This window comes from Marmota monax, unplaced genomic scaffold (assembly GCF_021218885.2).
Source record: "Marmota monax isolate L192 unplaced genomic scaffold, Marmota_monax_Labrador192_F-V1.1 WCK01_AAM20220418_F8-fsc00038, whole genome shotgun sequence".
Lineage (NCBI taxonomy): Eukaryota > Metazoa > Chordata > Mammalia > Rodentia > Sciuridae > Marmota > Marmota monax.
This window is the reverse complement of record NW_026692498.1, coordinates 3,568,106-3,590,163: the sequence shown is the minus strand read 5'-3', so window position 1 is coordinate 3,590,163 and position 22,058 is coordinate 3,568,106. Positions and strand designations below refer to the sequence as shown.

Genomic DNA, 22,058 nt, shown 5'->3' with positions numbered 1-22,058 from the left:
GACTGGGACCTGTGGGGTCCAGGGCCAGGAAGAGGAGTGTGGGCGTGGCCCTGAGAGGGCCTCCAGCTGCGGAGGGCGGGCAGGCAGGGTGCGGGACCGTGGCTCACCTGCAGGCCTGCGGGCAGCAGGCCAAGTGGGGTGGTGGCAGTGCAGGGGCAGGGGTGGGAACGGAGGCGGGGAAGTCCCCGAGAAGGAAACGCCACGGGCAGAGCCCACCCACGAGGGAGACGCAGACCCTAAGCACAACGTCGGCAAAGGGACTCAGCAACGCGTTAAAAGACCACCGCGCCCGGACGAGTCGGGCTCCTCCCAGGAACCCACAACATGCCCTGGAAAATCAATCAGTGTTGTTAATTAGCAAAGGGGACAGCCGCACCATCTCCTCAGACGGTGCAGGAGCCCGGGTGAAATTCAGCGTCTACTCGCAGTTACAGCGAAACGTCTCCGCGGGCTGGGGGGGCCGTGTCGGACAGACCACTCCTGGGAAACCTCAAGTGCCAGCCGTGGCCGGGCCCAGCCAGCAGAGCTCAGTGAGGAAGGGACCAACGCCGTCCCCACGGGAACGACGGAAGCAGCTGGGGACTTTGGAAGGTGGCCGTCACGAGCCAGCCAGCACACCGGCCCCCCCGCGTCTGGGCTGCAGCAGCAGTCGGCGGACACGTCCCACAGGGTGACCACAGCGAGTTCCCGGGAGAGGTGTCCAGGGCTGCAGACGCCTCAGCAGGGAAGGACCCCCCTGTGGAAGGCACCCTGGGCCTGAAACCGTGGCACGCCCCCAGGCTGGCCCCGCGGGTCCTGGCAGTTCTGGTGAGAATCCCAGAGGGGGTTTGAGGTGCTGCTGTCTGGACTTGAGGAGCCCCTTCTAGAATGTGCAGGGAGGGCAGAGAACTGGGAGGAGCAGAAGTCAGCCGAAGAGGGCCGGGGTGTGGGGCCGGGGAGAGCTGCTGGATGTTGGGCAGCTGGTGCCCGCAGACAGTGGGCCACACCGCCCAGCACCAGACCTCGTCCACTGCCCGCTCGGTTTATGACTGAGCTGGCACCATGGGTCTCAGAGACCCCACCATCCACAGGAGGAAATAAAAAGTGGACCCTGCTGTACCCCCACCCCACACACACACACACAAAAAGTAAACTCTTGGGTCACAGACGCACACGTGACAGCAGCATATTAAACTCCCAGAAAGAGACCAGAAAGTCACTTTGCAACCTCTGGGTGGAAAAGAACTTCTTCAGTGAGGTACAATGATCTCAAATCCTGAAGGAAAGTCTGACAGATTCATCTGCATTAAACCAGGAGCTGCTGATCACCAGGGCGGAAAGAGGAGCCAAGGGTCAGTGAAGCAGACACGCGCAGGACCCAGCAGGAAGAGCACGGCCCGGCGAGGGCTGGCGGAGGAAGGGCCTCACAGGAGCAGAACCCCACACGGTCCAGAGCTAGAGGACAAGGTGCTCAAGTCCCCGTGCAATCAGGAAACGACCCTCTTACCACGCCTGATGGGCAGCACTGCTACGGCTGGGCCTGGCAAGGGAACTGGAGTGGCCACAGTCGACAGCTCTTTGCCCCCAGCCGAGGGAGCTGGACCCTTGCTCCTGGTGACCCAGGGGCTGTTGTAACACTGCATGTGACCTCAGGAGACAGGACAGGAGTGCTGTGGGCAGGAGGCAGCCGGACACCCACCACAGAGTGGGCTGCCCAACACCATGTCCAGTTCCCACACCAACGGGGCTCTGAAAGGAAAGGCGCGTCCCTCCCCCACCCCCGCCCTCTCTCGATAACTGAGTGTAGTCCCCCGCTGCACCCTCAGACATCTGGGACAGAAGAGCTGGCTTGATGACCTGGCGCTGCTCGGCTGGTTTGCTCCAAGGTGGCTCCTGGTGTAAGCTTCGGGGCATTTTCATATCATGAAGCAGATGTGAGCGTGACGTGGTCACAAACACCTGCATATTGAAGTGCGCTGGCGCCAGGCCTTGGACGAGGGACGGAGGCCAGCGTAGTCACAGGATAGGACCCCGCATGGCCTGGAGGTGAGCTCAGGAGCCTCGGCAAGGGCAGCTCTCAGGGGACGGTGACCGGCTCAGGGCCAGTCTGTGGCAGGTGCTGACAGCAGCCCTTCACGTCCAGGGTGTGGCTGACAGGCGAGGCTGTGCAGTGACGTCCACACAGCACACAAGCCCACAGGGAGCCCAGGGGATGGGACAAAGTGCCTCTGACCCCAACTCAGCCCAGAGGCTGGTCACAGCTGCTGCGACCCCGAGTGGACCACCCTATGCAGATATGGTCAGTGGAGTGTCCCCTCCCTCAGGAAGCCCTCCAGGGTCGCCAGCCAATCAACCAGATCCCCCAGTGTGGCCACCCGTCTGCTGCCTCCAGGGTCGTCGCCTTGTCTGTGCAGAGTGGCCTGCTGCGCGTTCCTGTTCTGCACCCCTGAGGGATGAGCCAGGTAAGGATAGGAGGTTTTTTGGTGGCTACTGTGAGCCCAGAGGGCACAAGTCACCCTCGAGTAGGTGGAACACTAATGACCACCCTGAGGCCAAGGATCAGAGGCTGTGCAACCTGCCTAAGGCGGCTCAGGAGGGCACAGAGCTGGGATCCGCAAGGCACATCCCTCGTGCACCCCCTCCCCGCCTGTCCTGATCCCTCCAGCTTTTCATGAAAACCTGAGAGGTGCCAAGCGACAGAGGTGCCTGGGGCCCCACCCTGCCCCCTTCGTCGCCTGACTGGCAACGAGAAATCTCCAGGAGTGCCCTGGGGACACACACAGGTGACAGTTTCAATACAGCTGAGCAGATGGCGCTTAGCACCCAGAGAGGGGTCAGGGAAGCAGATGACCGAGTAAAATTACTTATGCAAATACCAGACCAAGGGACGACGGCAGGGTCCCTCGTGCGGCAGGGAAGACAAGCCCGGGACACGGGAAGGCTGGCTGCCCACAGACGGGGGCAGCCGCCTGGAGCCCACGGCCGCAGCTCTCTGCTCTCAGACTCAGAGCCCCCGGGGCTGGAGCCCCTGCTGAGGTCCTGCTCTGCATCCCTGAGTGATGAGCCAGGTAAGGACAGGAGGGACAGGGGACAGCGACTCCCTCCTCCCTCCCTCGGCGAGCTCATGCGTGGTCCCAGAAGCCACGAGGACGGCGTGGGCTGGAGTGTGGGGGGACAGGCCCCACTCTTGGGCCCCTGGTCCTCTGGCTTCAGAGACTGGGTGCCCCCAAGGAGCCCTCTGCCCTCTGCATGGTGTGGACATGAGTCCTGCAGGGCCCAGGCCCCGGCTTTGCTGGGTGCAGCCGAGCTGGCCCTTGGAGGGGTGGCAGCAGGCCAGGGGCCCTGGTCAGGGTCAGAGGGCAAGCCCCGTGAGGAGCCTGGAGCAGCAGCGTCTAGCTTCCCCACGCTGCCCGTGACACGACACACTGCGCCCACGCCCGCAAGCACGCGCACATGCACGCACCACGCACACACCACACACGTACCACGCATGCACGCACATGCACGCACACGCACACACCACGCACATGCACGCACCACGCACACGCACGCACATGCACCACATATGCGCACACACCACACCTGAACACACACGCGCAAGCACCACACGCGCACATACACCATGCACGCGCACGCACCACACATGTGCACGCACCACACCTGAACACGTCACACCTGTGCACACACCACACACGCACACACTACGCACACGCGCCCACCACGTCCACACAGCCCCTGGCCACCTCTCACTGTGGTAGTGGTCTTCCCCGGGGCTCAGCATACTGGCACGAGCCGCCCGTCCCGCTCCCACAGACTTAATGGCCGCAGCCTCCTGGGACCTTTTTAGCAGTTTCCCTCCTGTGGCTGCCCTGTGAAAACTCAGTGCGTCAGGATGCCCGGCACTGCCCACAGGGGTGGACTCTCCCCAGAGAGCTGGGAGGCAGCGGGCGGCTCACGCGGGCTCTTGTGCAAGGTCAAGCCACCCGGCGGCGGCTGGCCATTCCCTGCCTCCTCTGGCAGCTCTAGCAGAGGGGGCAGGGAAACTCGTGGCGCTCTGTCCCCAGACAGCAGGCTGGCTCTGCGGGGGGCCACGGCTGACAGGCTGGAAGCTGGCACCAAAGCCAAGTCCCTGTTTGAAGCTGAATTTAGCAAAAAGTGCAACATTTAAGTGATCCCTCTGGAAAGCACGACTGGGTTCTCCCCCACGGGAAGGAATCGCCTCGAGTGTCATTAGAAAGGAACCCGGGGACGCGCCTGGCGGCTGGGGGTCCCCGGTCAACGGCGGCCAGGATGCCTCGCAGAGCCCCAAGCCACCAAGTCCTGCGCAGACCCACCTGAAAACCAGCCCCTGGCTGGGAAGCGGCCCCCACCCAGCAGCCCCCGCGGTCTGCGTGTCGGGCCCCGGACCCTCCCCTGCGGCCTCCATCCCGGAGACGCCTTCCTCCCCACGCGGAGCCTCCCGGCACCCGTTCATCCCAGTGAGCCCTGGGGCCCGGGGTCTTGTTGACCCCCAGCCTGGTGTGGTTGCTGCGGGCAGGGCCGCGGGCATTTCCACCAGGCTCTGCTGTGCCCGGCTGCAGGCTGGGCGTGCTGGGGGCCCGTCTTCCAGACCCCGGCTCTTCCCTTCTTCCAGGGACCTGCAGGTGTCCCCCACATCCCAGCCACGCTGGGCCACTGGACCTGCTGGACTCCCTGTGTCCTGGCCATCTCTGTAGGTCCCAGGGGACTCCGTGAGTCCCAGGACCTCGCCCAGGGCTAGGAGGTGCCCTGGTGCAGTGTGGATGGGGCCTCACACCTGTCCAGGGCGCCTTGGGCCCCCTTCCAGCCAGCCGATCGCTGGCCCGGAGTCAGGCAGCGGAATGGTGGGGAGGACGTGGTCAGGGGCTCTGGGGCACCCTGGTTCCTCCAACACGCTCATCCCAGGGGGAGCCCTCAGTCCACGTGGCCCTGGAGAAGGGCAAGGCTCCCGAGCTGCGTCCCTCCTGTGCCGTGTGACCTGCAGCTCTCTGATGGGGGCCAAGGGGCGGGCTAGGGCAGGGCACCAAAGGGACACGTCCCTCAAATCTGAGAGGAAGGCACACAGGCTCTGGGAACTGGCCGATTGCCCAGGACACAGGCTAAGTCCTGGAGAAGTGACCAGATGCACTGGCTTCAGGGTTCAGCCCTGGCCAGGCCTCCCCAGGGTGAAGGGGACCAGCGCCTGCCACCCCTGGGCACCTTCCAGGTGCCTGTCCTGCACACAGCTTCCAGCGGGCACTGCTCCATTGTCCCTAGGTCCAGGGACATCTCAGAAAAGGCCTGTGACCACCAGAGGACAGGGCAGTGGCCCTGGGGGAGGGGCTGGTTTTGCTGCCCACTCTTCTGCTCCTGATGGCTGCACACGGTGGCTTGGCATGCCACCATCGTGGGACCCAGCATGACGGCTGTGTCTCAAGCAGCAGAAACCTACTTTCAGCCCGGCTGGTGCATTACAATGGTCAGGGTCAGGGTGAGGGCTCTGGCTGAGTGGGCTGTGGGTGTCCTCATTGGACAGCGTCTTAACCCCTTAATTTCTACTAGAAAGCAGTAGAAATTCCTAGACCCGCCCTTGTGTTCCTGTGGGCAGGCGAGCAACGGCTTGCTTCTCCACTTGACTCTGGCCAGAGAGGCTGAGTGAGTAGCCTATGGTCACACAGCAAACGCAGCCCCTGTGCTGACCATGCTGCACCATGTCTAACTCCGGGTCCCTTTCAAGGAAACACAGGGAAATGGGCCGAAAGTTCCTGCCGGAAAGCTCCCTCCCATGGAAAGAGCGACTTTTTCAGTCATAGTCTGGGCTAGGTGAGGAGTTGCCTGTTTGGACAGCTAGGGGGTCTGCAGGGTCCCCAGGGTGCTTGGGGACAGTGACTGCTTCTCCGAACACCTCAGCTCCTGAGGGGGACCGTGGTGTCTGACAGGAACGGGGTAAGCCTCGGAGCCCTGGACCTTGGGTGGTCACCCAAGCTTCTCTGGGAGCCCATCTCAGCTGAGAGATGACCCGGGGCTCAGCAGCCTGTGGCCCTCGAGGAACTTGACCTCAAAGGTAAGATTCTGATGCAAGCCCCACTCCCAGGCTCCAGCCAACCCTCCCTGCGCGGTCCCCAGGAATGTTCTGGAAAGACGCTGCACTGCTTAGAGCGACGGGATAATGAAAACAGACAGATGCCCGTTAGTCTCCCTGCTCTGAGAGCGCGTCCCCGCTCAGCCGCGGTCAGCAGGACTCGGGCAGGAAACCCCGGGGGCAGCGCTGGCTCCTGGAGGCCCAGCGTGCAGCCATGGCAGGGCCTGGCCTCGCGGCGCAAATACCAGGCCATGCTCACGTTTGTTCACCACCTGCCCCCGGCTCCTGTCCCCGGCTCCTGTCCCCAGCTCCTGTCCCCAGCTCCTGTCCCCCGGCTCCTGCCCCCCAGCTCCTGTCCCCCGGCTCCTGTCCCCCGGCTCCTGCCCCCGGCTCCTGTCCCCCGGCTCCTGTCCCCCGGCTCCTGTCCCCGGCTCCTGCCCCCCGGCTCCTGCCTCTGGCTCCTGCCCCCTGGCTCCTGCCCCCCGGCTCCTGCTCCCTGGCCTCCCCAGTCAGGTCAAGGGAGTGCTTACCCAGCAAAGGGCCAGGAAGGACAGCTGGACGCCCCGAGGCAGGTGCTCCCAGAATGGGAGGAGACTGGGCACACCTGCTGCTCACAGGCCAAGGCCCCCAGGGCTGCTGCAGCTGTCAGCTCAGGCCCCGAGAGGCTGCTGGGCGTGCCCAGGCCAGCAACGTGGCACAGAACAACGGGGAGGCTCTTCCTAAGTGACGTACCTGCTGCCACGTGGCCCAGCAATCTCACAGCTACGCACACACCCCGGAGAACTGACAACGGAGCAGAAGACACACGGGCACCCACACGGGCACCCACACGGGCATGGGAGCAGAACACAGGCTCCTACCCATGTGGGAGTCGCAGCACTGCTTACGCCAGCCCACGGTGGCAGAAACAACACAGTGTCTGTCACCTGAAGAATGGATGAAGACAGTGCTGTGTACACGGCAATGTGGGAATTACACATAGGCAAGGTTAGTCAGCTTCACCAGAGCCCTGTTGCTGTGATGAAATACCCCAGGTAATTAACTTACAGAGAGGAAAGGTTTATGCAGCTCTGAGTTCTGGAGGCTCCCATCCAGGACGGGCAGCTGCTTTGCTCTGGGCCTCTGGTGAGGGCGGCACATCATGGTGAGAGGGTGTGGGGAAGCTGACCATTCCACCCTGAGCCAGAGAGCTGAGCGAGAGGACGGGTCAAGGTCCCACAGTCCCCTAACCTAGGGGCCTCTTATGACGATTTTCTCTGAACGGTCCCCACACATGGACCCCTGGGGGACACTCACCCAGCAGAGAGCCCTTCAGCGTGGGACACAACAGGAAGTGTCACCAGCCTTGGGGTGCAGCACTGACACAGACCACAGTGCAGATGGACTCGGGGCAGGCGTGGAGGGCCACACTGGAGACTCCTGCAGGGGTCAGTCCACACGACCCAGGCAGGGGACAGGAGGAGTGACTGCAGGCGGACATGTGTTCCCTGTTAGGGTGACCAGTGCTCTGGACAGGTGGCAGGGAGGTCCGCACAACCTTGGGAGTGTAGCTAATGCCACGGAGTCATTCACTCCTAAGTGGTCATGATGGCAGTGGACGTTATGTGTCCTACCACACTGAAGCCCATGGCCCCGGGACCCTGGAATCCCGCAGCACGGCTCCTTCTAGATCTGAGTGACGGATGGCTTTGCCTGGTCAAACGCTTGTCACAAACTCGGGGTCCAGGCCCTCCTGCTGCCAGCCGCACAGTGACCAATCAGGCTGGGTGTGCTAAACGCTTGGCTATGTCCTCCCGTCACCCCGCCAGGGCAACTGTCAGGTGGCCCAAGTCATGCCCGTGACTTCAGGCCAGTCCCTGCGTGTCCCCCGCTCCTCAGATGCAACAGCGAAGCCAGAGATAGGCTGCGGCTCCTGGAGGCCCTGGTTCTCGGCCGTCCTGACGGCGGGGACGGTGTCCTCCTGGGAAGGCTACATTTGTAATGTAATAATTCTGCATTTTACATTCACCAACAGCAAATGCAACTCCAGCAGAGAGCAAGGCAGCTAGGGGACACAGCGGTCAGGAGGATCTCACGGAGTCGCTCACACAGGTCCAGCCCGCAGAGCGCACGCGTGGCTGCCGGGACAGGGGCAGGCCACCCTGGCCCCGTCAGGGTCCTCACAGGCACAGCAGCTCTCAAAGCCAGGGCCACTGCGGAGCCCTGTGGCCTGTGGGCTCCTGCTGAGATCTGCCCAGATCGTCCTCAGCTTCAGATTCTGATCATGGAGAACCACTGGTCCTTAACGATGACCGCTGCTTCCCTGTTGACCACAGGGTCCCCAACCCAGAGCCACAGCCTCTTCCCAGCTGCAACGAGGCCTTGGCCTGAGGGTGGCCGTGTGCTGCCGAGAGCCACAGTGAGACAGATTGTGACTTAACATGTCTGCGACCCAAGACTGGCCTCCAAGAGGGACAGAAGCAGTGACCTTTAACAAGGTGCAGAGGGTTCCTGAATGGGGGCATGCCTCTTTCCGGGGCTGGACGGGGCAGAGCAGGAAGGGCAGGAGCCCGGCGGGCACTTGGTCAGTGTTGAGGAGGACAAGTTCATGGACCCCCCGGCTCTGGTCCTGCTCTCTAAGGAAGAGACGATGGTGGGGTGGGCCAGGACAGTCGGGACACTGCTGTCACCCTGACTGAGCTCACCAGAGCCCTGCTGGCTCTCACCTCGTCTCCCCTGCCCTGGCCACAGCAGCCTGGGAACAGCCACCTCCCACCACCCTTGACCTGTCCTGCGCCTCAGGGGCTTCCTCACCTCTGAGCTCCATCCCAGTGAGCCCGGGGACAGGGACTCCCGTAAGGGCCACCTCCGCCCCTGCTCACCTTCCCGGGCTCTAGTCCTGTCCTCTACCAAACCACGTGATCAGCAGGTCAGACGCGGGCAGGGGGGCATTTGGCGGGCAAGCGGCAGGGTGTCCTGGGGAGATGTCATCTGAGAACTGGCTACTGCCAGGACTGCAGCCGGACACTGAGGACCGACCTTCCAGAGGGATGGGAGCTGAGCGCCGTCTTCATTTTGCTGAAGACGGAGAAGGAGGGTGATTTCCAGTCCTGGTGACTCTCAGGGGCATATGGCAGGGCTGACCTCCAGGTGACTCTCAGGGGCACGCGGCAGGGCTGACCTCCTGGTGACTCTCAGGGGCACGAGGCCGGGCTGACCTCCTGGTGACTCTCAGGGGCACGCGGCCGGGCTGACCTCCTGGTGACTCTCAGGGGCACGCGGCCGGGCTGACCTCCTGGTGACTCTCAGGGGCACGCGGCAGGGCTGACCTCCTGGTGAGTCTCAGGGGCACGCGGCCGGGCTGACCTCCTGGTGACTCTCAGGGGCACGCGGCCGGGCTGACCTCCTGGTGACTCTCAGGGGCACGCGGCCGGGCTGACCTCCTGGTGACTCTCAGGGGCACGCGGCCGGGCTGACCTCCTGGTGACTCTCAGGGGCACGCGGCAGGGCTGACCTCCAGGTGACTCTCAGGGGCACGCGGCAGGGCTGACCTCCAGGTGACTCTCAGGGGCACGCGGCCGGGCTGACCTCCTGGTGACTCTCAGGGGCACGTGGCAGGGCTGACCTCCAGGTGACTCTCAGGGGCACGTGGCAGGGCTGACCTCCTGGTGACTCTCAGGGGCACGCGGCAGGGCTGACCTCCAGGTGACTCTCAGGGGCACGTGGCAGGGCTGACCTCCAGGTGACTCTCAGGGGCATGTGGCAGGGCTGACCTCCTGGTGACTCTCAGGGGCACGCGGCAGGGCTGACCTCCAGGTGACTCTCAGGGGCACGTGGCAGGGCTGACCTCCTGGTGACTCTCAGGGGCACGTGGCAGGGCTGACCTCCTGGTGACTCTCAGGGGCACGCGGCAGGGCTGACCTCCTGGTGACTCTCAGGGGCACGTGGCAGGGCTGACCTCCAGGTGACTCTCAGGGGCACGCGGCAGGGCTGACCTCCTGGTGACTCTCAGGGGCACGCGGCAGGGCTGACCTCCAGGTGACTCTCAGGGGCACGCGGCAGGGCTGACCTCCTGGTGACTCTGAGGGGCACGCGGCCGGGCTGACCTCCTGGTGACTCTCAGGGGCACGTGGCAGGGCTGACCTCCAGGTGACTCTCAGGGGCACGCGGCCGGGCTGACCTCCTGGTGACTCTCAGGGGCACGTGGCAGGGCTGACCTCCAGGTGACTCTCAGGGGCATGTGGCAGGGCTGACCTCCAGGTGACTCTCAGGGGCACGCGGCCGGGCTGACCTCCAGGTGACTCTCAGGGGCATGTGGCAGGGCTGACCTCCAGGTGACTCTCAGGGGCACGCGGCAGGGCTGACCTCCTGGTGACTCTCAGGGGCACGCGGCAGGGCTGACCTCCTGGTGACTCTCAGGGGCACGTGGCAGGGCTGACCTCCTGGTGACTCTCAGGGGCATGTGGCAGGGCTGACCTCCAGGTGACTCTCAGGGGCATGTGGCAGGGCTGACCTCCTGGTGACTCTCAGGGGCATGTGGCAGGGCTGACCTCCAGGTGACTCTCAGGGGCATGCGGCAGGGCTGACCTCCTGGTGACTCTCAGGGGCACGCGGCAGGGCTGACCTCCTGGTGACTCTCAGGGGCACGCGGCAGGGCTGACCTCCAGGTGACTCTCAGGGGCACGTGGCAGGGCTGACCTCCTGGTGACTCTCAGGGGCATGTGGCAGGGCTGACCTCCTGGTGACTCTCAGGGGCACGAGGCAGGGCTGACCTCCTGGTGACTCTCAGGGGCACGTGGCAGGGCTGACCTCCAGGTGACTCTCAGGGGCATGTGGCAGGGCTGACCTCCTGGTGACTCTCAGGGGCACGCGGCAGGGCTGACCTCCTGGTGACTCTCAGGGGCATGTGGCAGGGCTGCTGCTAAAAGGGATCGAATGCCACCCCCTGACCCACCTGCTGCTGCTCTGCAGCCAGCGAGGACAAGGCTGGCATGACGTGGCACCAGAAGTCGCGGGACGGGCGCTGGGGAGCTGGGCTCTGTGCTGGGCCGTCACCTCTAGAGGAGCGGGTTTCCAGAGTGCCCTGGACACTGGGGGGCAGTCTGGCTGGGCTGACTGGGAGACAGTGGAGGAAGCCCACGTGACTCCCCTCAGATGAAGGTGAACCTCAAGGTGAGCACCTTCTGTCCACCCAGCAGTGGGCAGCCCTGCCCCCGTACAGCCACCCCCCACCCCCCGTACGATCCCCAGGTGCATCTCTGTAGGTGCATCTCCCCAGGTGTGTCCCACCAAGCAGGCTGTCAGCAGAGATGGAGCAGTTTGGCCACTGACATACATCAGCTAGAGGTGGGGCCTGAGAGACCCCGGGGCTCCCGCTGGGCCCTGTGGAAGGGCACTGCCCTGGGGAGGCAGCTCTTGAGAGAGCACCTTCTTGCAAGCCTCAGCCTGGCCATCTCCTCTGCTCTGCTTGGAGATGTGGCCACTTGCTCCTACAAGAGACCACTGTCCTCAGCAGAGGCCAGGTCAGTGAGGCTGCCTGATCTTGAGCTGTGAACTGACAGAACTGTGAGCTAAGTAAACCCTTTCTCTTTATAAGGTCATCTGCCTCAGGCACAGCACTACAGTAGCTCAAAGCTGCCTAGTACACCTGAGAACTTAACTCATGGGAGCACACACGTTCTCCATGACGCTCTTCCTCCTTCATGAAATTATATTTGGATGAATGAAACCTTCCAATGGAACTTCACCCAGGAGGATGAGAGAATGTGCAAGAATACGTGAGACTCCACTGAGGAGAATGGAGTGCCACTGCTCCCGCTGACCCACCCCGAGGTAAGTGGGCCCGTGTTCTTGTTTTTAACCCCTGGCTTTTCTCCCTAGCCCATCCCCTGTCTGTGTCCACTATCTGCCTTGACACGGCCGCTGTCTGAGGAGAGAGGAAAACTAACTCAGCGTCTCCTGAACTCACTCAAACGTCCACACAGACTCCTGTGGCCGAGCACGTAGGTCCCCACGGGTCAAGCAGATGGGCCATTCTGCCACAGCGGGCACCAGCCCAGGGTCCCCAATTCACCTCAGTTCTGGAGTGATGCCGGATCCACAGGACGAGGCTCAGTCCCCAACACTGGCCCCTCTCCAGGTGTGACTGACCAAAGTCGAGGTCCCCACAACCCCCTCCTCGGGTCCGACTAACCTCTAGGGCAGCTCCTGGGCCCAGGGGAGCACTCGGGTCCCTGGTTTATTAGGAAGGGTGTTGTAAAGGGTGCAGATGGACACCAGAGGAGGAGACACAGGTGAGGGACAGGAAGGGGCACGGAGTGGCCAGCGCCCCCGTGTGCCTCAGTCCACACAGGTCCTGGGTCCAGCTGCTCTAGAAGCCCTGAGGCCTGTCCTGTGGGACTCCAGGAGGTGTCACGAGGTAGGCATGGCTGGACACATCACTGTCCACTGGTGACCAGCTCGGCCTTTGGTCCTCTCCCCTCCCAGGAGGTGTGTAGGGGATCCAGGTCTCCACCCACTTGTCCCACCTGGGTCTTTGTGGTGACCGGCCCCACCCTGAAGCCACCTGTCCCCCAGCCGGCTCACTAGCATACACAGGACTCTCTTCCTCCTCCATCCTGGGCGTTTCTGACTATCAAAGTCCAAATACAGCTCTGAAGGTGTCACCATCCACTGTCCCCGTTGGGTGGCAGGTACTCCAGCGGTGACAGGGTCCCTCCTCGCCAACAGACGCCTGTGTCACTTCCAGCCTCTTGCCCCTCTGAACGCTGGGCCTTTCCGTGTCTGTAGTGACTGGTGTGAGCAGAGGGCGCCAGTGTCCACGGTGGCCAGAGACGGGAAGTGACCCTGGCACCCGCCAGGCCAGCATCCCTAAGAGGCTCCGTCCAGAACTGTCTCACGGTTGGTTTAAACCAAAGTGTCCCTGAGAGGCGGGGCGGGTGCAGCCGTCAGAGCCGCATCCAAGGACTCGGGAGTCCCAGGCCAGCAGCCCAGGCGGGGCCTCGTTTGGACGTCCAGCACCACCAGTGGCCTTATGAGGAGGGGGAGGGCTGGACACGGACACGCCGGGGTAGAGGCCGGGACCGAGTCGCAGTCGAGGGACCTCAGGGGCTGGAAGAGGTGACAGTGCTGGTCGTGTGAGTCCCCACCAGGCCATGCCGAGGCTTGGTCCCCGGGAGGTGGTGGGACCTTGGGGGTGGGCCTTGCGGAGGGCCCTCGGGCCAGGGGTAGGGACATCCCCTAAAGGGGCTGTGGGACCCCCCTCCTCCTCTTTTGCCTCCGGGCTCACGCTGGGCAGGTTTGCTCTGCCCGTCCTTCTCCACACAGTGAGCTGCCCCTCGGGCCCAGAGCCAGAGGACAGGATCCTCCCCACCGCGAGCCAAGTGACCTCTCTCTCGGTAAGTCACTTGCCCCAGGTGTTCCACTGCAGGGAGGGACGCTGGTGCCCACAGGGAGCCTCGAGGGAGCGGGTTCTCAGGTCCTGCGAGGGGCAGGCGCGTGTGGCGGCTGAGCTCAGGGCGTGAGTTTGGTGTCAGCAATGCCCGGGCCCTGCCTCCATCGCCGCCTTCGTCTTGTGGCCCCCGGCTGTGGCCATGGACCGAGGACAAGGATGACCAAGCCGGCCACCCATCCCCGGAGCCTGCCCAGGCCCTGGGCCTGGGGTCCTCAGTGCAGAGCCGCTGCTGCCCCTCCTGCTGCTTCGACAGGCAGGTGGCGTCTCCATCCCTGAGCTGGAGGGGACAGGGAAGGGGACAGGAAGGGGACAGGAAGGGTGGCCACGCTGCTCCTGGTTGGGCAGCTCCGTCCCCGAGGCACCTCAGCAGATGACTAACTGCCAGGAGACGGGAGGAAAGAGCAGCCCGCTCCACGCGCCCCACACAGAGCCCGCAGGGACCTGCCACCCACAGCGCGTCACGGAAGAGGGCCTCGGAGCCCGCTGCTCTGTGCAGGGCCACCTCCTGGCGCAGAGCAGCTCCTGAGAAGGCCCTGGACGGACCCAGGGGGCAGGGCCCTGCCAGGGAAGACTGGGACTCAGTTCTGGGCTTGGGGAGGCCCCGTGTCTCCCCCAGAGAGGCCCTCTGCCAGGCTGGCCACCCAGCAGGGCCGCGGGGGCAGCAGACTTTGCCCGCACAGGGCCAGAGCCGCACAGGGTCAGAGCCAGAGACTCCAGGTCAGGAGTCCACACGCCCCAGGGTGGGAATGGGGTTTTCCTGGGGTTTTCAAAGGGTGGATTTATCATCCGCTTTTAAAATGTAAAACTGTCACTTATCTTGCACAGATCCCCAAACAGCCCGCGGGTCACATCTGGCCAACCCCTGGCCGTGAAAGGAAGGAAGAGCCAGGAGCAGGAGCAGACGTGGCAACCAGGGGCTGCCAGACAGGTGGCTTTGGGCTTCCTGGGGGGCCGAGTGAAAAGGGAAACACAACGGCCTAACCAGGGTAACACAGCACCCTGGGTGGTCTGCAGGACCCGCCCCCCTGGAGCAAGTTCAAGTTCACGCTTGCAGTGAATGCTGGACTTTGAGAAACAGTCTGAGTGAGTGGAGGTCCACCCTGTTGGCCTGCCAGAGACGCAAGTCTCTGCACACACGCTGGGGAGTTCCAGCCAGTATTGCAGAGCACACTCGGGGGAAAGGACTGTGGCTCAGGACAAAGTCCCCTGAGCTGACTGCACTCCTGTCCAGCCTTGCTGACCACGGAGGAGGCTGGAATTGCAGGCCATGTCCTCCGAGGCTCCACGAGAGCAGGCCACAGCCTCCCCTGCCAGCAGCCACATGCTGGGGCTTGGGGATGAAGTCACAAAACACAGTCACAAACCCAGTCCGGCTGCCTAGAGGGTTACGCGGCTCAAGAATCCAGTGACACCAACTCAGAGACCCGCGGGCACAACTGTGGCTTAAATCACCCCTCACCTAAACCCTGTCCCTGACCCCCTCACGCCGCACGGACACCCACCGAGTGTGCGGCCAGAACAAGGCGGTCAGAACCCCTGCAGGGGCCTGGCAGCGTCCCCAGGTCCCATCCTTGGCCCTCTGTGAAATGGAGCAAATCTGCGGAGTGGCGGGTGGGGACGGCAAGCTTCAGGGCCAGGGCCAAGTCCAGCACGGGTGACCTGGCAGCCAGTGGAGCCCAGGGAGCCTCTGCTCCTGCCCACGTCTCCTCCCCTTCCTCCTGCAGACCCGGCTCGGCTGCAGGACGCCACCTTCTGCACATGGCCCGACCCCGCGTGACGTCAGTCACTCCCAAGGGAGCGCGTGAGAGTCCCATCGCTCGCCATCACCACACGTGCCACAGGAGCCCCTGTCTGAGGCAGGACCGTGACTCCCCGCAAGGTCCTTCACTTCATCTCGTCTCAAGGTCCCCTCTGCCCTGCAGGGAACGTCACGTATTTGTGGTTTCTGGGGACTAGGGTGTGGACCCACCAGGGACACCTGTCCAAACAGCCACACGGGCACCTCTGCTAACAGAGGTGACCTGCTCGGGGGAGGTCACTGCCAAGCACCCCCTCGGCCTCGGTGACCCCCCCCTTCCCACTCTCCCCCGCCATCTTCAGGTGGGTCCTAGGCCACTGCATGCGGACGGGCCCGTGTGACTGGGGGACGTGGGATGACCCCGCTGCAGGCTGGGGGGTCGCTGAGGAAAGCCGGGGAGCGGGTTAGAATCTGCCGTCTGTGAGCTGGACACACCTGCTGGGCCCAAATGCCACCACAGTGTCCTTATAAGAGGGAGGCAGAAGTTTGACGCACAGAGAGGAAAAGGCGGGGACGCAGGGACGTGGCCACAGCCCAGGGACACCTGGAGGGTGCAGGCAGGACTCTCCCGGGCCCGGCCACAGCTCGGAGCAGCTCGGCTGTACCTGTCCTCGCCCTATCACCCAGGAGGCCTGGGTCAGTTTAAAAGAGCCACAGTCAGCAGAAGCTCCGCGGGGGCCACTGAGACCGCAGGAAGAGAACGTCCACCCCAAAGGACAGGCGTTGGCCTCTCTTCCCCCAGGGCACTGATGGCACCACGGGGCCCACCCTGTGACCGCAGCTAGCCCTGTCCCCCCAAGGGCCCCGCCTCCTGACCTGCCACACAGGGCATTCAGCTCCACTGCACACCCGGGGGATGTGACTGGGCGTGCGGCAGCCGGACAGTGGGCAGCCGGACAGTGGGCAGCCGGTCTAGCTGGGTGGGGCCTCTGCAGACTTGCTGGTCCACATTTTCCAAGGCAGAAGGACCACTGCCTTGCTTTGGCCTCCTCGGAACCCAAATCTCGCTGCTCTGCTTCCCGGAGCCTCGGCTGGGCTGGGACACAGGACCCCATGGCCGGACGTCTCCAGATGCGGGCCCACTTCCACGGAAACACCGCTGCCCTGGGCCTGCAGGGGCCAGCGCGTCCTCCGTCCTTCCCGCCCGCCCTGGACAGCCGCAGGCCAAGCTGTCATGGATGGAATGTTCCTGCCCCTGAAGTAGCCGCTACCCACCCCACGTGACTGTGTCTGGGGTCAGCCCTGGGGGAGGAACTTAGGCTGCCTGAGGTCACAGGGTGGGTGGGCCCCGATTCCTCGGGGGTCAGTGTCCTTGTGAGAAGAGGACAGGGAGCTTGCAGCCCGCCTTGTGGGGACAGAGGAAGAAGGTGGCCTGCCCAGGAACCACAGCACCAGACCTGGACGTCCAGGCTCCGGGACTGTGAGGAGTCAGAGTCGGAGTCGGCTGGCCAGCAGCCGCCCTGGAATGTTTGTACAAGCCCGAGCAGCTCAGGCACCTGTGGGACCAGGTGGTGTGACTCTGTGTGACACCCTCCAGCCTCTGTGAACGGGGCTGGTGCCGGCACTGCCCTCGGGCTGCAGGGACGAGGTGTAGCTCCAGCTTGGGGTGCCAGGCCCTGAGGACTGGTCCTGATCCCACGCCACACATCCAGCCTGTCCCCACCTCCCAGGACGCCTTGGTCCTGGGGCTCTGTGGGCCGCTCAGGAGCCCCATATCCCAGTGAGATGTCCACCTCACTGCTGAGAGCCACAGCCAGTCAGAATGACGCCTGGCATTTTGCCAGAGGGAGTGGTTGAGAGGTGACGCCAGCGAGCCATTGAGATGATGATGGTTATGTTAGGCTGCTATTCAGTTGTATATGGACCCCTGCTGTCCGCCTGAGCGCCCGCTGCTTTGGAGTTCTCGCGGGGATTCCTGGGAAGTTGGTTGGTGAAGCTCCGGAGGAGGGATTTCCGGTTGGTGGTTCCTGGAAGGGCCACGTGGGTGGCGTTCGTGGGAGTTGGGGCAATAAAGGAGTTCCTGTTTGAACCTACAGGTGCCTCGTGGCGGCTCGGTTATTTTGTGCCCAGCCAGACCGCGGCACCTCACAGCCTGCCCCGGTCTTGGTCCCCACTTTGCAGACAAGGAAACTGAGGCAGGAGCCGCCCAGGGCCCGCCAGGGTCCGCCAGGGTCACAGCAGGAAGAGGTGACGCAGGACTGGCGCTCAGGCCCTCCCACCACCCAGGACAGCTCAGAGCCCCACGTCCCCAAGACAGCCCAGTTGTGACCGTGTGGACCACAGAGACTGCCGGAGGACACGGGTGGGGAGCTGAGGACATGGTGGGGACAGATGGCAGAGCCCAGCGTAAGATCCTTTCCTGGGGACACCATGAGACTCCAGCAGGAGGTACGGCCTGAGCCACAGGTACGCTGACCAGAGGCGGGGCTCGGGCCTGGCAGCACACTGACCTCCTGCCCACATGGCCACACTGGGGAGAGAATCGGGAGTGAGATGTCACCTGCCATCCCCCACTCAGGGAGGACACCTCAGAGCTCTGGCCCTGCCTGTCCAGGTGCCCACGTGGAGGCCCCTGGCTCAGCCTTCTGTGCTGGCCACGTGGCCTGTCAGGAAGAAGGGGGTCAGTGTGTCACTGGGGGGACAGGTGAGCCCACAGGTACTGGACAGCCCTCTGTGCCCTGGAGCCCCCTGGACTCAGGCGGATGTGTAGCCGGCGTCTCAACACAACACAGTGGACTCCTCCTCCCTGACCAGCACCCAGGCTGTCCCAGCCCAGCAGAGGGCCCATGACCACCAAGACGCGTAGGAAAAGACTCAGGCGTTACCCCCCCATCTAGAGTTCCACACCTAAGACCCCCGTCTGGCCTCTTCTGGACATGGAGACAGCCCCCGGAGCTACGTGTCAGTGTCCTGGGGTCACCATGAAGCAGCAGCACAAACCGGGGGCTTGGAACGGGGAGTTGACTGACTTGCTATTCAGGAGGTCGGAGCCACCCAAGGCCGGGGGAGCCGTCCCTGCGCCCTGCCAGCCCCTCCCTGGCTCCCACCCTGCTTGGGGCCTCCTCTGTGCCCTGTTCTCTCCTCCTCTGCTCAGGGTGCAGGCACCTGGGATTTGGAGATGCTCACATCCAGGAGCTTCGCAAGGTCTTGACCAATCACCTCTGCGAAGGTCCTGTCCAGGTCCCCAGGGACAGCAGTTCTGGGGGACACTGTCCATCTCGGCCTCTGCTGCAGTCTTCAGATGGGAGCAGACAGGCTGAGGCGCACGGAAGGCGGCGTAGAGGAGAGGACCTGATGGCCTTTTGTAGGCGCCATCTCCAGCAGGGTCCCCACAGCAGAGGCCCCGCTGTCCAGAGCCTCTGCTGCATCTCCACGTCCCTCAGGTGAGCGTCCTGCCCGGGGGCTGGCTCAGGGGCCAGCCCATGAGAGCGGTCAGCGGTTCCTCTCTTCCTGGGCACAACTCCCCAAGGCAGAGAGAAGACAGGAGCTGGCCTGGCCGGTCCCCTGTCTGCAGCCCAAGGTGGGCTCTGCCCCTGCTGCCCTCAGATCTGGGGCTGCGGGGGCCGTGGAGATGCCTCGTCCTGCTGTCCGGGCCCTGCTGGGCTGCCTCCCCATCCACCCTGCAGCACATGTGTGTCCTTCCCTGAAACACTCCCACGCCCAGCCAGCCTGCCCCGGGGCGGCACGGGGACACGCCATCCCCCGCCTCAGGAGGGTCCTCGCCCAGGGCCCTCAGTGCCCACCCAGGGACGAAGCAACGTCGGGAGACGTCTGTGGTCGTCATGACTTGGGGACGCTCACTAGGATGCTCTACTCACACCCCACCACGCAGAGGCTCAGCAGAGCAAGGGCCCCAGCGCTGACCGTGTCACGACAGAGAAAGGCCACCTGGTCCCTGCCTGAGCGTCAGCTGTGCAGACATCACCACCCCAGTAGCCTGTCCATCTGGGTCAGTCCTCACCAGGAGTGGCCAGCCTTCCGTTAGCACAGCCCACGAGATGGCCCATGTCCCTTCTGATGCAGCCACAAGATACAGGGTCCCAAGACCAGGCGCAGCCTGACGATTGGTGAGAGGACACAGAAGGAGCAAGAGCATTCACCCTCAAGGTCACGGTGTGTCACAGGAAAAGACCCGGCTAAAGGCTGTCGGGGACAAAGAGGGGTCCTCTCTGTGCAGCTGGGACTCAGTCCCCTCCCTGCGGTGACATGTGACAGGAAGCACAGAGGTAACTAGGGAAGTCCCAGGGTGGAGTGTCCTATGCTGGGCTGCACCTGGCCACCGCCTGGCTCCCTTCCCATTCCATGCCCCTGGGCTAATCCTCTTGGCGACTGGCCTCCCCTGGAGGCCCAGGCCAATGGGGTGGCCCAAACCATGGTCACAGGCACCCTTTAGACTGCCCAGTGGCCGGCCCCCTCCCAGGAGCTGGCGGCAGAGGCCAGGCCTGTCCCGGGCTGACGGCGCAGTCCTGCCTCTGATCTCCTGGTTTTGCGGATCGGGAGACCCAGGCCTGGGTGCCAGGGAGCCCACCAGGGTCTGAGCCGTGGGGCGACCCTCCCGCCTGCGGAGTGAGGGCTGCGGCCTCCGGGGCCTCCCTCAGCTTCCGCTGCCTCGCTCTGCGCCCCAGCAGCCTGCATCCCAGCCGCCCATCGGCTGAGCACAGCACCCCACCCGCACGGTTGCTAGGAGACGGTTGCCGAGAGTCACAACTCAGCTGGCAACGGAAACACCCCCGGCACGCGGCTTGCCAGCCCATTTAGGGAGGCGCGTCTTCCTGTCCACTCCGCCTGGCCCTGACAGGCCCCTCCAGCAGGCGCTTCTACCTGCTTCCAGGTGGCACAGGAAGGGCTACCAACAGACATGGCTCGGCCAAGTCGGCATCGACGGTGGCACGAGGCCTGGCACCGGGACCAGGAGGCAGGGAGCCTCCTTGGGGGAGCCCAGCTCTGACTGAGGCCAGCTGGGCTCTGGGCCCCAGGGGAGCTGGCCGAGCAGCCTTCCCCCCATCCAATCCCCCCACCCAGGTGGCCAGCTTCGTGCACGCAGCCTGATGCCCATTAGGTCCAGGGAGGAGCAGGGGGCTGACGGCTCTGCTCCCCAAGCCACACCACAATGCCCTATAGCCCAGAGTGGGCAGCAGGACGGGGCAGAGGACGTGCGAGCAAGTCACACGTTTGTGACTTGGGTGCCCAGCCCAGGGGCTGTGGGAGCCCCCTGGCTGGTCTTGGGATAGCTGGTGGGCCAGGCGGGGCCTAGGGGCGGGGTGGGGCCTTGTCAGGAACCTGCTCTGGGCACCGTAGTCGGCTGGTCACTGAGGTCCCAGTGTCCTCCACGGGCAGGTTTCCCCCCTCCTGAAGCTGACGTGGAGGGCCAGCAGGAAGGGGCACTGATGGGTGTCCCACACTGCCTGGACCCTGTTGTGCAGCCCAGGCCTGGTGACGGCTTGGTTGGTGGGGCTCCAGCCACCTGTCCTTAGCCGGGTGGGGACGGGGCCCAAGAGACCTCAGGGGTGACAGTGAGCAGGAGATGAGCCTCAGGGCTTTTACGCAGCTGCAACCTTGCGACTGTTGGTTCCTGCGCTGCCTCCTCCTCCTGACCGCTACACATCCGCCAGGTGTGGCCCTCCAGGGGCCCTGGCTAGGAGATAGGCTCGTTTTTGTACAGCAGGGTCCATGGGCAAAGAAGGACCAGCCACTCCTGCTCTGCCCACTCCCTGGTTAGGTGCGGACCCGTGAGGGAGGACGGGGTCACTCGGTAGCGCGAGCCCCATGTGCCCAGCACTGGTGAGGTGGCACAGCACATCAACAGGATGTGGCAGCTTAAGAGGGAGGGGTCCGCTCCCTGGAGTGGGGAGGATGACACGGGGGGGGGGGGCAGTGAGGTGCCCAAGGTCGCCTGGCCCAGAGGAGGTGGAGCCCGCACCAGCCCCACGGGCAGGCACCCGGCGGCCACCTGTCCTGACCCCCTGATCTCCAGGCCTTGGGCTCCACCTCCTGCTGCCTCCGCCCACCACCCAGGACCGGCTCCAGCAGTGTGTGGACGGAGGCTTTTGAGTAGCAGGTGGACAGGAGTCCCCAAGGCTCCGGCTGGGCAAACAGTCCCGCTCTGGGGCTCCAGGACGCAGCCCGACGGGCGGGGCCCTCTGCGCAGACAGGCTGTGCCCAGAGCCCGCCCACTGCTCTGCCAGGCGGAAGGGGATTCGTGTGCAGCCTGCAGTCGATTCCAGCCCGCAGGAAATGCTGCCCTCGCCGAGGGCCGGTGCTGGGCTGTGGGCGCGTGCCCACTGCAGCCTGAGCTCCGAGGGAAACGCGCCCCGGGGACCCTCTCCTCCCAGCACCCAAGCCAGCCTCTCGTCCCAGGCACGCCCCAGACGGCTCCCTGGTCCCTCACCAGGGCCGCTGCTGACCAGGTGCAAAGGGCAGTGGGGAGGGGTGCCCTGCAGAGTTCTACAGGCCTCTGTCACTCAGCTGCCCTGGGTGACAAGGACACAGAGCCCAAAGCTGGCCTCGTGGGGCCCAGCACCTGACCGCCCTCCAGCAGGAGTGGCCTCTGTGGGAGGGAGGCCAGGTCACGTGCAGTCACCACAGCACTGGGGCCACGTGTGGTGGGAAGGGCAGGGGTGACCCGGCCAACCGCGGGACCCTCTAGCAATGGCGGCGCTCCCACCTCTCAGGGCCGCAGCAGGCCGGCTGCCCACACCCGCTGGCGGGGGGTGACGTGGGGAGGCAGGGGCTCTGCCCTCTGGTCCCAGAAGTTTTTGATCTTCCCAGGC

The 22,058-nt window shown here is 64.3% G+C and overlaps 2 protein-coding genes across 55 annotated transcripts in view; one reads left to right on the top strand and one right to left on the bottom strand.

The window, feature by feature from the left end:
• Positions 1–22,058, bottom strand: part of Shank2 (SH3 and multiple ankyrin repeat domains 2) — a 402,506-nt gene that overhangs the window by 69,755 nt on the left and 310,693 nt on the right. The window lies entirely within an intron of this gene.
• LOC124092942 (keratinocyte proline-rich protein-like) lies at positions 169–21,611 on the top strand. 41 transcript variants are annotated; one of them, XM_058579435.1, is made up of 9 exons: positions 169–807; positions 1,295–2,025; positions 2,304–3,047; positions 5,714–7,045; positions 8,073–8,535; positions 11,634–12,176; positions 12,381–12,937; positions 13,364–13,434; positions 14,316–17,321. In XM_058579435.1, the coding sequence occupies exon 4, from the start codon at positions 6,052–6,054 to the stop codon at positions 6,997–6,999; it is 948 nt and encodes a 315-aa protein (XP_058435418.1). In that variant the 5' UTR covers positions 169–807; positions 1,295–2,025; positions 2,304–3,047; positions 5,714–6,051; the 3' UTR covers positions 7,000–7,045; positions 8,073–8,535; positions 11,634–12,176; positions 12,381–12,937; positions 13,364–13,434; positions 14,316–17,321. The 41 variants fall into 41 exon arrangements, 40 of the variants coding, with proteins under 40 accessions (XP_058435418.1, XP_058435417.1, XP_058435415.1 ...); XM_058579434.1 differs by having other exon boundaries at positions 13,573–17,321; XM_058579432.1 differs by having other exon boundaries at positions 12,381–13,156.